General features: G+C 50.2%; 1 protein-coding gene across 1 annotated transcript in view; it reads right to left on the bottom strand.

Annotated features, from left to right (window-relative positions):
- Positions 1-14,575, bottom strand: part of LOC143151452 (bicaudal D-related protein homolog) — a 27,633-nt gene continuing 13,058 nt past the window's right edge. Inside the window, exons 2-5 of the mRNA XM_076320561.1 lie at positions 4,803-5,135; positions 2,893-3,062; positions 1,512-1,839; positions 1-752 (exon numbers count right to left, since the gene is read on the bottom strand). Of these exons, the coding sequence (XP_076176676.1) occupies positions 132-752; positions 1,512-1,839; positions 2,893-3,062; positions 4,803-5,135 (1,452 nt within the window). The 3' untranslated portion in view covers positions 1-131. The remainder of the gene's footprint in view (positions 753-1,511; positions 1,840-2,892; positions 3,063-4,802; positions 5,136-14,575) is intronic.

The raw sequence follows: 14,575 nt of genomic DNA on the forward strand, positions 1-14,575 counted from the left end.
GACATACTCTCCACCCCTGTTAGTCCCTTCGAGCGCCAAGTCTTCTGTTCTCAACGCGCGCACAGGAGCGTTCCACCGTTTTGTTCTTTTCCTTTTCTTTCTCGTAACCGAACGAGCACGTTTTATTTTCGTCAAAAGAAACCGAACATCTTCTTCGACGAGCCGGTGCTCCGCTTCTTCCGCGCCGGTGCGACGATGTCCGCGTTGTCCGCGTTCGCGGATGTGATCGTGTTCGCCAGGGGCATCATCTTGCTGCGCACGTGCTCGTCCAAGAGCAACTGCACGTCCATCTGCCATTGCTCGAGCTGCTGGCTGAGCTCCACCTTCTGCTGGATGGCCTCCATCAGTTGGCTGTTCGCCTGGAGAACGTCGATCCTGGTTTTCGCCAGCTCCACCTCGGCACGGTTCTTCCTGGCCACCGCTTGATCCCTGACGCTGAAAGCCTGAGCGAGGATCTCGTCCTTCGTCAGCTGCGAGTGCTCCATGTCGCCGCGCGCTCTGTCCCTCTCCTCTCGAACGCCGCGCAATTCGGCCTCGCACACGCTCAACTTGCTCGTCGTGTCCAAGAGAACCTCCCCCCGTCTCTTCAGCTCCTCCTGGCTCTGCTTGTACTGCTCCTTCGTGTGTTCGAGTTCCTCTCGTACCCTGTGAAGCTCCACCGCCATACCCAGCTCACCGGGGGCTCCTCTACCCGACAGGGACAAGTTGTACACCTCCTCTACCAGCTCCAGAAGAGCGCCCGGACAGTTCGCCTGCGAAAAATAGACGATCGTGTTTAGTCGAGGAAACTCGAACGAGATCTGTCCGTCACCGACTGTTTTTCTACCTCGTTTGGTACTCTGTACGTATTTCAAATTCTAAATTCCTGCTTTACACGGTAACGTGTAGCACAAATACGGTAACGCTCGCTTGGACGATTCCGTTCGACTAAATTTAACCGACTCGTCCCCAGGTGACGTCTCGAGCCGATCCTCCGAACAAAGACAGCGAACAGACGTAGCGAGAGTACGCGAGAAAGAAATATACAGTGCCAAGCGACCATGATCGAGCTCGAGCGCTTATTACCGTCTAATTACAAAACTGTAAACTCCTAAATTGTTCAATTCGTCTTCGTTCGTCCATTACTTTCTCTGTCCAGAAAATTCAAACACGAGATCGGTCCTTACGCCGCGCTATTCTCATCTTTACTTTCGCCACGTTTGTCCTCTCTCCCACGGGAGTATCGGTCCCGAGACCGAGCCCCGATTTATCGAAATTCGAACGAGCATTACCGTACGATACTCCGCGATTCCAGGACCGTGAGGAAGCGAGGTGGTCGGCCAAAAAGTGTCGATCACGGTCGCGTTGTCCATCCACGGATTCGTCGGCTCCTCGCGACGAGCCGAGCACGTTCGTCGAGTTCTCGTGGGCGGGCACGAGAGGCGTTCAAGGTGGGGGGTCTGTCTCCCGGTGCGCTCGAAAACCGGAAATCGGCGAACAAAAGAGCGGCGAGTTACGCGCGAGGCTCTTACCGAGCTGGGGAGGGTCTCCTGCCCGTTGGTGTTCACCTCCTCCGCGTCCGTGGTGTTGTTGTTCACGATCACGAGCATCGACTCGTCGCAGTCGCTCTGGAGCCCCGAGTCGTCCTCTCCGCGCCTGAGATGAACGCAGAGCTCCTTCAAACGTTTCGTCGCCCTGGCCACCTCGGCGCGTAGATCCTCTTGATCACCGAGCGAGTTACCAGTTCCGCTCTCCTCGCACTCCATCTCGGCCTGGAGGGACCTCGGTGGTCTCTGTATCGAGTCCGATCTGCTTCTCCTTTCCTCCTCGATGCTCGCCAACGTGGCCATCAGCTCGTCTCTGGGGGTCAGATCGAACGACGGTTAACATCGATCCCCCTCGACGCGAAAGGAGGTTTTCTTCCTACGTGTCGGGACAATGGAACGCGCTCGCGGACTCCTTTCTTCCCTTTCTCCCCCTCGTGAACCTACGTAACAGATGTTTGCGCAAACGCTCGGGGAACCGGGAGCTACCGAATTTAGAACGCGATAATTCCATAGGAGCGCGAACAAACACAGGCGGGGCGCCCGATTACCGCGCGACTGGAACCTTATTCCGTTTCCCGGTTCGCCGGATCGCCTTGCGCCAGATCGACTTTCCGCGAGCGTGTGGGCGCGCCGAGCGACGAGCTCGCGCGAATATCGAGCGGGAAACCGTCGCGGCGTGTACCTCTACGTAGGTACTCGCTTTGAGAGCGCGCCAGGGGACACGAGAACCGTTTCCATCGGGTGCGAGAAACAACCAAGGTTGTTTGCACGCCGGTTCTCCGCGCGGGAGAACGTTTTCGAGCGATATCGCATCGACGATACGTTCTGTTCAGCTGTCCGGTGATACGGCACCGAGAACGAGCTCGTGCCTGAACACGCGGATAAATAAATTAATTCCAACGACTTATCGTCTTTATTTCACCCTACTTCCCCCCATGTTCCTTGACCTTTGATATCTGTACAGTTCTCGATCCGTTTGTTTCGTAAGTCGGAAGTCCGCAAAATTGTACGTTGCGGATATAAAAAAAATAGGCCGATAAAAGACGCGCAATTGTTTCCGCTGCGAACGAGGGAAAACGTAAGACAGTAGGAACGGTCGGTGGGTCCTCACGGGGCCTAATTACGACACGGTATCAACCGCGGGACGAACGTCGTCGCGAACGATGTTAAATGCCCGGTGACCGCGAAGAAACCGGCCCAACCGTTCTCCCGGTGTACCGGATGGAAAAGCCCCCTCGTGGTCGCGTGGGCAGCTCGGTGGGCTGCGATACGAGGGAACGTATCGAGATCCGTGTTATCGCGGATATATCGAGCGCGCGTTATCCGAGAATATTAAGCGGCCGGTATCGAATCGCGAGGAACTCACCTCTCTCGTTCGGCCAGCTTCGCCCGGTGTTCCGCCTCGTGACCGAGCCGCTCCAAGGCCGCTGCTCTCTCCTCGGCTTCTTCGAGGGCCGCCATCGCCCTCGCTCTCTCCTCCCGCAGCTCCAAGGACCTCTTTTCTAATTCCGTTCGTTGCGCGGATACCAGCTGCACCTGGAACGACAACCAAGACCGTGTTAACACCGCTCGCGTTACATTCGATACGACGTTTGTTTGGCCTCTATCAATCGGCTTACGACCACGTACGCGACAACTCCGATTGGACGACGCCCGAGTACTACCCAGACGCACGGTGCGTGTCACTCGAGCTTTCCACGGCTTTGAATTCGTTTCTCGACGACACCGGTCGGAACGACTCGCGTACGCGCGCGACACGGTGCTTTGTTTCTTTTCTATCCACGCGGAAGCATCGAGCAGGTATCGCGCCGAGACGGAACCAATAGGAGTAAGGTCGAACACGAAAAATACTCGGGATACTGTTCACGGTGCGTGTTTACGTTCCGTGTTTCCCGTAACTCGATACCGAGCGCGCGAGCGCGATGCACGATAAACTGTTACAGTTTTCGTAATACCTCTTCAACTCCGTACGGTAAACGTTTTTAACGCGGCGAGGTGACCAACCGTCACCGAACGATGCGATTCTTTGTTTCGTCGTTGTATCGCGCGAACCGATCTTCAAACGGTAACGGACGCAAGGATAACGAGACTCTCGTTTCGGATGTTCGAACGATTCGTTTCGAAACCGGTCGCGAGGTTCGTTCTTCGCGTCGAGGAAGGAGAAAACGATTTTAAAGAGTTCGAGCGCGGTAACCTTCCGTGGATCCAAGGTCGCTGGAAACACGCGTATCGGAACCGAGGCGTAAACTTTGGATACGCGATATGGAAACGAAACGGTGAACGCGGCTCGGTTTCGGCTCGTGGAAACCTCGCTCCAACGTGCCGCGAACCAGTCCTCGAAAGAGGAGCCCGCCATTAACCTTTTTCTCTTACGGGGGGAGGGGACGCTCGTGTTACCTTTGCAACGTTCCGTGGTACAATCGATAACATTGACGTAACACGCGCAAGCGAGCAGATACGACGTAACCCGTATCGCGCGCACTTAATTCACGCGTGAAGAGCATTTCCTGAAATTCGAGAGCCGGTCGCCTCTTGTAAGGAGAGAACAAAGGGCGTAAGAAGCGAAGGACGGCCAGTCGAAGTCGATCGCCGAGGGTCACGATTGTGTTCGCTCTCCACGATCCGGCTGAACTTCTCACGGTCAGGTTTCTTTCGCGACTTCGTTAAACGCGGAGAATCGTCGTCGATACCGACCGAGAACATAAATATTCAATTCTTCCCAACGGTAAACGCAATTCCCAAGAATAATTAACCGAGCGATCCGCGACCCGAGCGAGGAAAACGACGTTCCCGGGACAATAACACGGACGTGAATTTCTACGAGCACTCTCAGACATCTGTTCCGCGATGGAATCGTTCGCGTGGCCGAGATTTTCGGGGATCCATAGTCGTTTAAACGAGACGACGGGATATCCATGATTTTCCACTGGAAATTTTGATTCGAAAACGTGGACGATCGAAATATATCTCGGTTCGAGGAGCGCTCGGAAAGAGTCTCCGGTCTCTCGAGATCAATTGCGCAGCCAAGGTTCCATTCACTTATACCGACGGAATATTTGCGCACTGCGACTAAATAAACGGTGATTCACGATTCGACGAATCGTCCGGATGCAAATGTTTTCGAGGCTACCTGACGCGAATGTTTTCGAGTCGCGAAGGATGGCCGACGTCGAACGCGAAAAAAAATAAGAAAAAAAGAAAACCGCACCGTGTAACCGAGAACTCGCGTCGAAAGGGAGTTTGAGCCGAGGGCGCGCTCGTAAACCGTTAATTTACCTCATCCCTGAGAACCTCCAAGCTGCTGACGTGATCCTGGAGCGTGGTATTTCCGAGGGCACAGTTTTCCCTGAGCACCTTGACCTCGCTGAGCAGCTGTTCTTCCTGTTTGGCAGCTTCTCTCAGCTGATCGGCGAACCTCGTGTTTTGAGCGGTGAGCTCCGTAACCAGAGTCGATTGATCCCGTTCCACTCGTCTCGCGCGCTCGTTCTGCTGCTCCAGCTCGCGTCTCAGCGTCTCGACGTCGGTTTGCAGTTCCAAACTTCTCGCCTCGCTCTCGTCCTTGACTTCCTCGAGTCTTCTTCGTAGCAGGTACCTCTCTTGCTCTAGACTCTGTCGGAGGAAAGTGGAAGGTACGTTAAGTTTGTTAAAAAAAAATCGATCAAAGCCAATTTACCGACCAGTGTACGCGCGATTCGGTGCCTACGACGTTTCCGTGACGGCACACCACCGAGCACGTGAGATATCGAGATTCGAATGCAACCAAGTGCTACCCGAGTCGCTTTTTCGTCCGTAAAATCGTCTTATCGGTGATACTTCTCCGTGAAATTGGTAATCCAATTTGTCGATAGCATGGATCGGTTTTCTTCTTACCCTCGCTCGATTCGGATCCGATTTCACGGTCGGAGTTTCCGATTTTCTCGGCAACAGGTCGTTAATTTTCCCCTCCGTTCGTGTATTAACGCGTGGTGGAAAGATCGGACCGTCCGATCGATGCAAGTCCTACGACTATACATTTCCTTCGATCAACTCGAGCTTTACGTTCTCCTTTCTCCGTATTCGACGTCAACCTTGACTCGTCCCGGCGTATCGTGTGTTAATTTATTCATTTATACGACTCGCGGCCTGTTACCGCATTGAAAACAGAAGAAACGTTCCATCGGAAAACCGTGCGCATAATTCGAGCGCAAAAACGCTAATCCGTGAGCAAACGAATCGCACAGCGGCGGTAAACCTCAACGCCGTTCGTGAAATCCGCTCGACTACTTTCGACCTCGAAACATCGCCACCGACCTACGAAGGCTACCGCGGAACGTCCCTGAACAGGAAACGTCGAAAACACGGGGAAAAAAGTGGATTCCGTTCGAGCGCGTTCCCTTTCTCGAAATTCTTGGCTCGTTTGGCCGCGCGAGCGCGAGCGCGCTTCGCCCGACGAATATTAAAAGGACGTGACTCACGAGACAACGTTCTCCAGCTCGAAGAATTTACGAGCGACGCCGCGAGAGACCCACGAGAATCGGGTGAAAGGACAATGTTTGGCTGTTTCGTAACGACGGATCGAAACAAAAGCTTCGGGGCAAGTTTCGTCATCGCGCGGAGCTGAAAAGGTTGCGCAGAGGCGAGGAGATACGGATCCTGCTCTTGACTATGAGAAAGGAAAACGAGAGATTGACCTTTTTTTTCTAGGTCTACGCCCGAGATACCACGAGTGCGCTCGAATTCCACGACTGGCTTAAATTAACGCAGAATCGAGGTATTCCTTTCCTCGTGGGAGTACATATTTCTTTCGAAAGCCACCTCCTCGACGAGCTAAAAATACGTGAAAATCGCGGGACGCACAATGCGAAGGGAACGTCTCGACGAACGGAGCCGAAATAAAATTTTCTTTTGAAATCGGGGATCGAGGCAGTCGCGGAAGTCTTCGGTGTACAAAATTTTCAATGGTGTTTTAACGGTGCGGTGCTCTCGTAACCGAAAAAAATAAATTACCTCGATTCTGCGTCGTTTGTACTTTCGCTCGAGCGAAGAAACACCGAAATTACCATTACTCGATTCGAGCGACGACGCAATTTCGCGTTACCGCTACGTAATCGCGTAATTTCGCCGTTCTTGCGTTTTAATTGAGGGAGAGAAAGAAAATTGGAGACTGCGGATACCATCGGTTGCAACAACACCGTTCGATTAAACGCTCGTTATTACACGATCGTAAAACGTAATCCGGGTTATCCTTCGAGGAAAGCCGGGGCCCGTAACGAGTTCACGGTATTTCGATCGTCCTTTTTCAATCGCGGGAATGGATCGAAAGCGATCGATCGTTTCGCGCGACCGTGTTCGATCCGGTAGAATTAGTAACAAATAAACGAAACGAATAAAAAAGTAAAATTCTAATTCGATCGCGTTCGCGAAACAATCGGTGTTTACCGTGTACTGAAAAAAAATAAACGAAAAATAAAGTAAAATTCTAATTCGATCGCGTTCGCGAAACAATCGGTGTTCATCGTGTACCGGAAAAAAAAAACGAAACAAAAAAAAGTGTACAATTCTAATTCGATCGCGTTCGCGAAATCTCGGGACACGGTTCTGCGGTACGAATCGCGATGCATGCGCAAATGGAAAAGGGAACTGTAATGCGGGCGTGCACACAAACAAACAATCCTGCCGTTTGATGTCGGTGGAGTTTATCGAGCTAGAAGGTACGGCCTTGGTCTCCCGTGGTTACTCATCGACCGATCGCCGAGGAAGCCAAAGGCTTATAGTTCGCCGATCCCCCAAAGTTCGCCAGAGGCCAATGAATTCCATCGCGAACGCGATGGATAAAAATCGTACGTTTGTGCATTTTTGTAAACGTACAATTACCCAGGAATTTGAAACGGATCGAGTCGAGAGAGTCGAGTAAAATTGAAACGGACCGATTGACTTTGTATTCTCGATTCTTATGCCGGAACTATAGCCGTTGCGAAACGGTATTAGTCACCTGAGAAACGAAAAGGTGACATAATCGAAAGAACGGTGGAGTAAATGTTTAAATATCGACGTCTGTTTGCGAAACATCGAAGGTGAAGTTCGCCGGTGCGATAAATAAAAGAGTAACAATTCCACGTAACAATTTTCCCGAACGCCGCAACTGGCGACGGACCGATCGATAAAATTTATTCGACGAATCTCTCGTTGGCCCCAATTCCGTTTCGCGTCCTTCGTTCTCGAAAACCGCGAGGCGTCGTAGAAAAACCTTCGGACATTCGTACGGAGACTGTACCGAGAACCGTCGACCGTTTAACACCTCGACGGGTTACTTCCGCGATATTTTTCGAGCAAACTTTTTCTGAAACGAGCGCTCTTTGCCCGCGTCGCAACTCGCGACGTCTCGAGGGTTTCGAAGCGAAAAGACTCGTCGAATGCGCACGGGAAACGAGAAACGTCGCGGGAAAAAAAGGATAAAGGGCGCTGCAAAAGGGACACGCGGACACGAGTGCGCAAACGAGGTGGGTACATAGAGGATTGTGGACAGAAACCGAGAAGAGACGGGGGCGTGCGCGACACGTACGAGGAGCAAGGAACGCTTTTCCATAAGGTAACACGGCCCGAGGCGAACACCGGAGATCCATGAGTCACGGATCTCTGTCCCGTTCTCTCGACTGTTGCCCCGATTGCGATGGTTTTAACGTCGATGACGCTACGAACACGATCCCACGTTGAAACGTACCAGGAAACGGTCGCCCGTTCCCTTCCCCGATGGTAAATCTTGCACGTCCATTTTCGTAGTCTCGGCGAAATTAAATCTCGATCGCGAGCTCCTACTGGTTTACAATTAACGCGATCCAAAGATGGTGATTCGTTCGAAACGATGGCTAGAAGAACGATACGAGTCCGGAGTCAACCATTTCGAAGCAGTGAACGACGATGATAATAATTAACGGATAATTGGTACGTAATCGTTGCGTATAAATTTTAACGACGACTACGCGCAGATACTTCCATCGAGGATCATCCTCGAAACGTTCTTTATAAACGAAGATAGGGGAATGACTCAATGAAGATTATCTTCCTATAAAATCTTCTCCCTCGAGCGCCAGCGATGTAATGGAACTGCGTCCGTTTCGCGACAACGAACCTACCTTTTTTGCAATTCCGTATCAAAGAGCGTGTAATGGATGATACCATCGGACGAGTTTACGGCATTAAAAAAGAAAGATCGGTAATACTTCCGCGTAATCTCATCGAAGCTTCGCCGACGAATACCTGAATTACGCATTCTTCTGTTACATTTAACGACTCGTTGATTCTCGTTCGGCAATGCGCGATGCAACGCCAGGTGGTTTCGTTTTCCTCGCGGATGCAATTCGTGCAAATGGACCCGATACCCGAACTCGTTAAAAACGACGGAGAACGACTTCGTTTCCGTTTAACGTTGAAAAACGATACACGGTTCTCGAGTAACAACGAGAATCGATAACGTAGCCGCCCGGTAAGCCTGTGCCGCTATCTATCGTTCTTAATATCGTCCAAGGATGAATCATAGATACGCGGCCATTACGAGACACTCGTCCTCTCTTCGCATACTCGAGCATCTGTTAGCTCCGGTTGATCCGACCGTTCAATTACAGACTGCGTACGTATCGACGAGCGAATCGATGCGAATAATTACAGCCGGGTATCCATTTGCCGCGAAAGTGTGCGCACGCGACAAGGTCTCGAGTATTCGTGAGTCACGAATCCTGGCCGATGTTCGATCCTCCGACCGGTCTCCCGACTGGATCTTTCCACATCGGGTCTATCTAATGTCGTCGTTAACGGTTTACACGATGACGAAACGTTCCCATTCAGAGATAAAATTAATTGCCGGGAAACGCGAAATATTGTTATTACTCGGTGCGTTATTACACCTACCGGTGCCGGGCATCATTATTACGAAGAGATCCGTCCCACCGATTCGAACGAAAACGGACAAAACTTGTACCGACGATAATTTCTTGCTCCCACCGTAAAGATTCGAAATATGTAATAACGTTTCGAAAAGGAAACCATCCTCGACGGAAAGATTATTCTAATTACACGCCAGACCAGCAATCCATCTTCCGGCACACTTTATCGGACTTCTAATTTAATGGCTGAGCTCCTGTCGCTTTCTGCTCGAAGAAACAGACATCCGCTCGATAGAAAGGGAAATAACCGAAACAAGGAAGCAGAGTGAACACCGACTGGTACAAATGGGCGCGGATCTTCGATTTATCGTGCCTTCGGACGGAGCACGTGGCCCTACACACCCCCACCTATCGACGACGCTTTGGTTTCATCGTTCGCCGTCAAGGGAACGTAACCGAGTCTTTTCTTTTTTTTCTCTTTCCATTCCGAACTCGAACTCGAAAGTTCGACCACGTAAAACCCATTCTCTCTGTTTCACGTTCGGTTCCGTTCTTCAGCGGTGAATTTTACGAGCTTCCGGTGCGATCCCCCCGGCGCGAAACTGAAACGAGCAGCTCGCGCAGCCCGAATCGACTTACACGTGTGTTTCCTTTTGTTGCAAACTGCAACGGTTTTCGTACCGCGTCTAATCTAATTACACGGCACGAAGAGAAAGACCTTCCCGCGGATCCGTTTCCGCTAACGAAAGATCTACTCTCCGTTTCTCGGGCCTGGTGTACCGTTAAGTAAAGTGGGATACGTAGAAGCACGAAGTTGGAGAAACGGTGCGATACGGGAATACGATAACGTCATTGAAAGAAAAGAATCGTTGTATCCTGTTTGTCCCCCGCGTGTACCTCGATTCTTGCGTCAGTCGCAGAGGCTGAGGATCGTCAAAAATTGTACACGCTTCCCGCTGAGTTTCCTTCAGGTTAGATTCTGTATCAGCTCTCGTCGAAATCCGAAATTGTATACAGTAATTTCTTGCTGTAGATAAATTGTATACAGCCAGCTAGAGTTTTCGTTTGAACTCGTAGCGTGTACGTTCCTCGAAATATTTGGGGCTTACCGTAATAACTGTAACGCGTGCGAATAACGGTTTCTCGTCTTTGAAAAATTAGCAAACCAGTCGGTGTAATTCGTCGAAAGATAGTATGGTTTTAGATACGTTGCACGCTCATCGAATATGCGTGGTGCATCGCGCGTGCATCTGCAACGTCCAATACCTCGCGATATTAGAATATCAATAACCGATACACGATCGCAATGTGGATAGGTCGTTATGCGCTAATACTGCGTATATCGAAGAACAATACGCGAACGTGCATAAAGCTTGTCACGAAATGACTAATCGAAGGTCCGTACATCTTTGACAAATAAAAAGTCAGTCGACTTCGGTGTTATCGAGGCTACATTGTTCTTCGTTCGGAGCTCTCGCGTCCGTGTAAACGTGACTTCGATCTATCGTTCTTTCGTGGAATTGTTCCGTTTTTCCAATTGCTCCCCACGACCACCGTTACTTTGTAATCTTTATCGCAGATACGTTGGAACGCTACTCGACAATTTACCTGAATTATTCAGCGACCAGGCCCCACGATTGTCTCCGGCTGTACAACGAATCATTGAATTTCCCGCAGGTATCGCGTTTCTACCGGGAACGGAGCTCGAGCGTCTACGAAATTAATGCGTTAATTCCTGCACGATCGGAAAACTTTTTAACGCCGTGATAGCGCGCGTATCGACGAGCCGTGCACGTCAACGAGTCGCGTTTCGTGGAAAACCACTCGCGTCGACCCGACGATCCGACGGAAAACGGGGATGAGAAACTGACGATAATTACGATCGAGAGGAGAGAAAAAGTAAAAGAAAAAAAAAAAGAATCGTCGACGATTCCGATTTAATTGGCGTTGCACTTCTCGACGGTGGGGTACACTCTCGGTGCACGGCCGTTGCGTCGTTCACTTTCCCTCCGAAGAAAACGATAATGCGAGGCGAAGCGTCGCCGGGGGAAGGAGCGAACGATGGAAAGAGAAAGAGAAACAGAAAGGCTCGTAATCGAACGGCAATGGCCCGTGACGAGTTCGACAACGATTGGCCGTGGTAACGCAACTCCACGGTCCATCCGAGTCTACGAGACTCCCGAGAACTGAAACGTTAACGAATGGTAGAAAGGGAAGAAAAAGAAGAAAAAGGAACAATTTGCCTCGGTTTCGGTGCCGAGCGTTTCGCAGAAAATGTCCTTTCTCTCCGGCAACGATGTCGTCGAGAACTTTGCTCTTTGCAGCACCGAACGCAACGCACGAGTTCCGACTAAAATTATTCACGGTGCGGAAAAGTCACTTTGTCGACAACCGTCGCGATACGTGTGTGTACCCATGCCATTTGCGTGCTCGCGTAACTGGTCGTACCCGATTATCGATACGCAAAAATCCTTATTTTTCAGAATTCCCGAAACGATCGTTTCTCGTATCGTTCTCCGCTTACGAATTTACACGCTTGCGTTCGAGACGCGTCTGCGACGCTTGTAAATTTTCAATGGAATTTTCTTCGTCGGATGAAAAATGACGCGAAAAATACAGGAAGAGTGCGCGAGATACGGTATCGAAACTTTTCGGTAATTAACGAAGACAGGTATCGCGTTACGGAGGTAATGAATCACGGTAAAATATTTACGGCGATTCGTACGATCGTGATTACATCGGGTTTGAACACTCGTATTTCAAAGAGATTAACGACCAGATTTTCTCGATAATCGCGATTCGTACGAAGTCAATTTCGATTTCAATCTCCGGCTGGGTCAGAATTTTCGCGTAGTTACGGCGATGATTCTAATTTTGTAAACGCGTAAACATCGCCCATCGGGGCGCCTCTCGACGTAACAGTTCGGCGTTGAGATCTTTATTGCCGTCTGTCTTACAATGGCAAATGGGTAGCGCCAAAGCCGGATACATCTGCGAGGATTAACAAGAACAAGAAGCGAAGGAAACCCGCGGTGATCGGTGTTAAGCGTTGTGCAATTTCTGCAGACCTCTTGCGCTCGGAAACGTCGCTTCGTCGAGGATAGAGCGGCTAAGTGGATCGAAACGCGCTTCTTGTTCGATATCTGTCTCTCGTAAGAGCGCTCTTCGAAGCTCGTTGATTCTTCGAAGCTCGTTGATTCTTCGAGCCTCGAGAAAACCACGATCGGAAACGAAGAACACGCGCGACACACGCTCCAGAAACGTTATTTTTCTTTCCGCGTTACACGATCGAAGCTACGAAACGTTTGATCAGCTGCGAACCCATCGAGACAAATGTCACGATTACTTCATCGATATTCGACGATCCCGATGAAAACACGCGCGTCGCTCTATCGATCGAACGAGACAACGCTTCGTACAATGGTGGAGAATCGGGACGAAAGATTATGTATTTACGCGTGTATACTTCGTACGGGTAAAGATTAGCTCGGTGAACGAATGGAAAATAAACGATATCTGACGCGTGGCTCGTTCGTGAAAAATTACAGTTCGAGCAACACATGGACGTAAGTACGATCGTATAACGTATGGATATATATTCAAGACGATCGCTCGAATCGAAGAAATATAGTACACAGTGGTGGGGTATGTCTCCTGATCGCGAATCCGAATAATAAATTTGATCGATAACCGAGACGAAGCCGTTACCTTAGCGCGCACAATGTATCGAACGACGAATTTAATAACTTCGATATCCCGTTATCGTTTTACGTAAACTTAATTCGATTCCCGACTGAACTCGAGAGGTACGCGAACCTCGAACGGAGCCATTTACTCGATCGAATATTCAATCTGGTGTGACGAACCGTAGTAAAATCGGCCACTCTCGACCGGTGCGTTGCGTAATTTCGTTTTACGCGAAACCGATCGGAAAGGTGAACTTGCGCGTCGATGATTTCGACATCGATATAGAGCCACGATGTCGAAAATATCGACGTAAACCTACGATGATTCCGACCACCGCCAGAGAATATATATATATATATATTCTTTTTTTTTTTCAAGAAGAAAGTGGACCACGAGCAGCGACGGGGCATTAACGAGGATCCTCGACCGAAGAATTCCACGGGCAATAATCTCTGTTCGAAATCGTGTCTGTTATTATTAGGCGATCGGGTGATTGCGGCCGCTAAGGTACGCGCGGACCGTGGAAAACGTTGATAAAAACCGAGCACGTGTAAACGTGGAACGCTGTAACGCCGTAATTGCGGCCGACGAACGAAACTCGTTCGAAGAAGAGCGGAGAACGAATCGCGATGGACGCGGTTTTGAAGCGCGTTACAGCTGGAAAACGAGGCTGCCACCGGATTATCCGCGGAATCTGCGAAAGTAGCCAAGTACGCGATTAATGAGATTACGGACCGATTACGGCAGACCAAAGGCGCGTGTCGCAATCCTCGTCAGCGACAGTCGACGGTGGCTCGCCGCGCTCGTGGCCGCTATTATTGTTTACAAAACTTATGTGACTCACTCGGCAATTAAAATGATATTGTGTAACGTAGTTTGCGGTTCTTGCACCTTTCGAAATGTATCAAGGCTGTCGCGGGGCTGGCTGTACCTTGTATTTCGCGGCTACTCTTATCTTATCGATACGTCGATCCGCGAGACGATAGACCCAGCGAAAGATTTCCATACGCGTGGAAACTTTCCACGAGTTTCTTTCCACGCGTTCTGCAATTCCGCGAACGAACTCGATCGATAAATCATCGATTCGTTTCATCTTCGAGACGGGACGCGTCACCGTGCGCGTATCGATCACCGGTACCGTCCTCGCGAACCTCGCCGACGATTTTCTAAAAGTACTTTCGATGGTAAAAATTCGTTTCTCTCCACCGTGGAAAATCGATTTTCCTCGGTCGCTCGTCTGGAACAAGTCGAGATTCCAAAAGCACTTTCGATGGTAAAATTTCAGTTCTCTCCGCGGGCGAAAAATAAATTTCCATCGTTATCCATTCGAGCGGAGACGAACGATTTCTAACAGACGACGATTCAACATTTTTTCTAGTTTCTTCGTAGTTTTTCAAACGGTCTACGGATCGCGGGTGAAACGGTAATTCGATGAAATACGATTACAAGTCCCTGTCGATTGGTTCCAGCCAGTCAAACCGTGAGAAATAAGGAAATGGCCGC

The sequence above is a fragment of the Ptiloglossa arizonensis genome, chromosome 9 (genome assembly GCF_051014685.1).
Source record: "Ptiloglossa arizonensis isolate GNS036 chromosome 9, iyPtiAriz1_principal, whole genome shotgun sequence".
Lineage (NCBI taxonomy): Eukaryota > Metazoa > Arthropoda > Insecta > Hymenoptera > Colletidae > Ptiloglossa > Ptiloglossa arizonensis.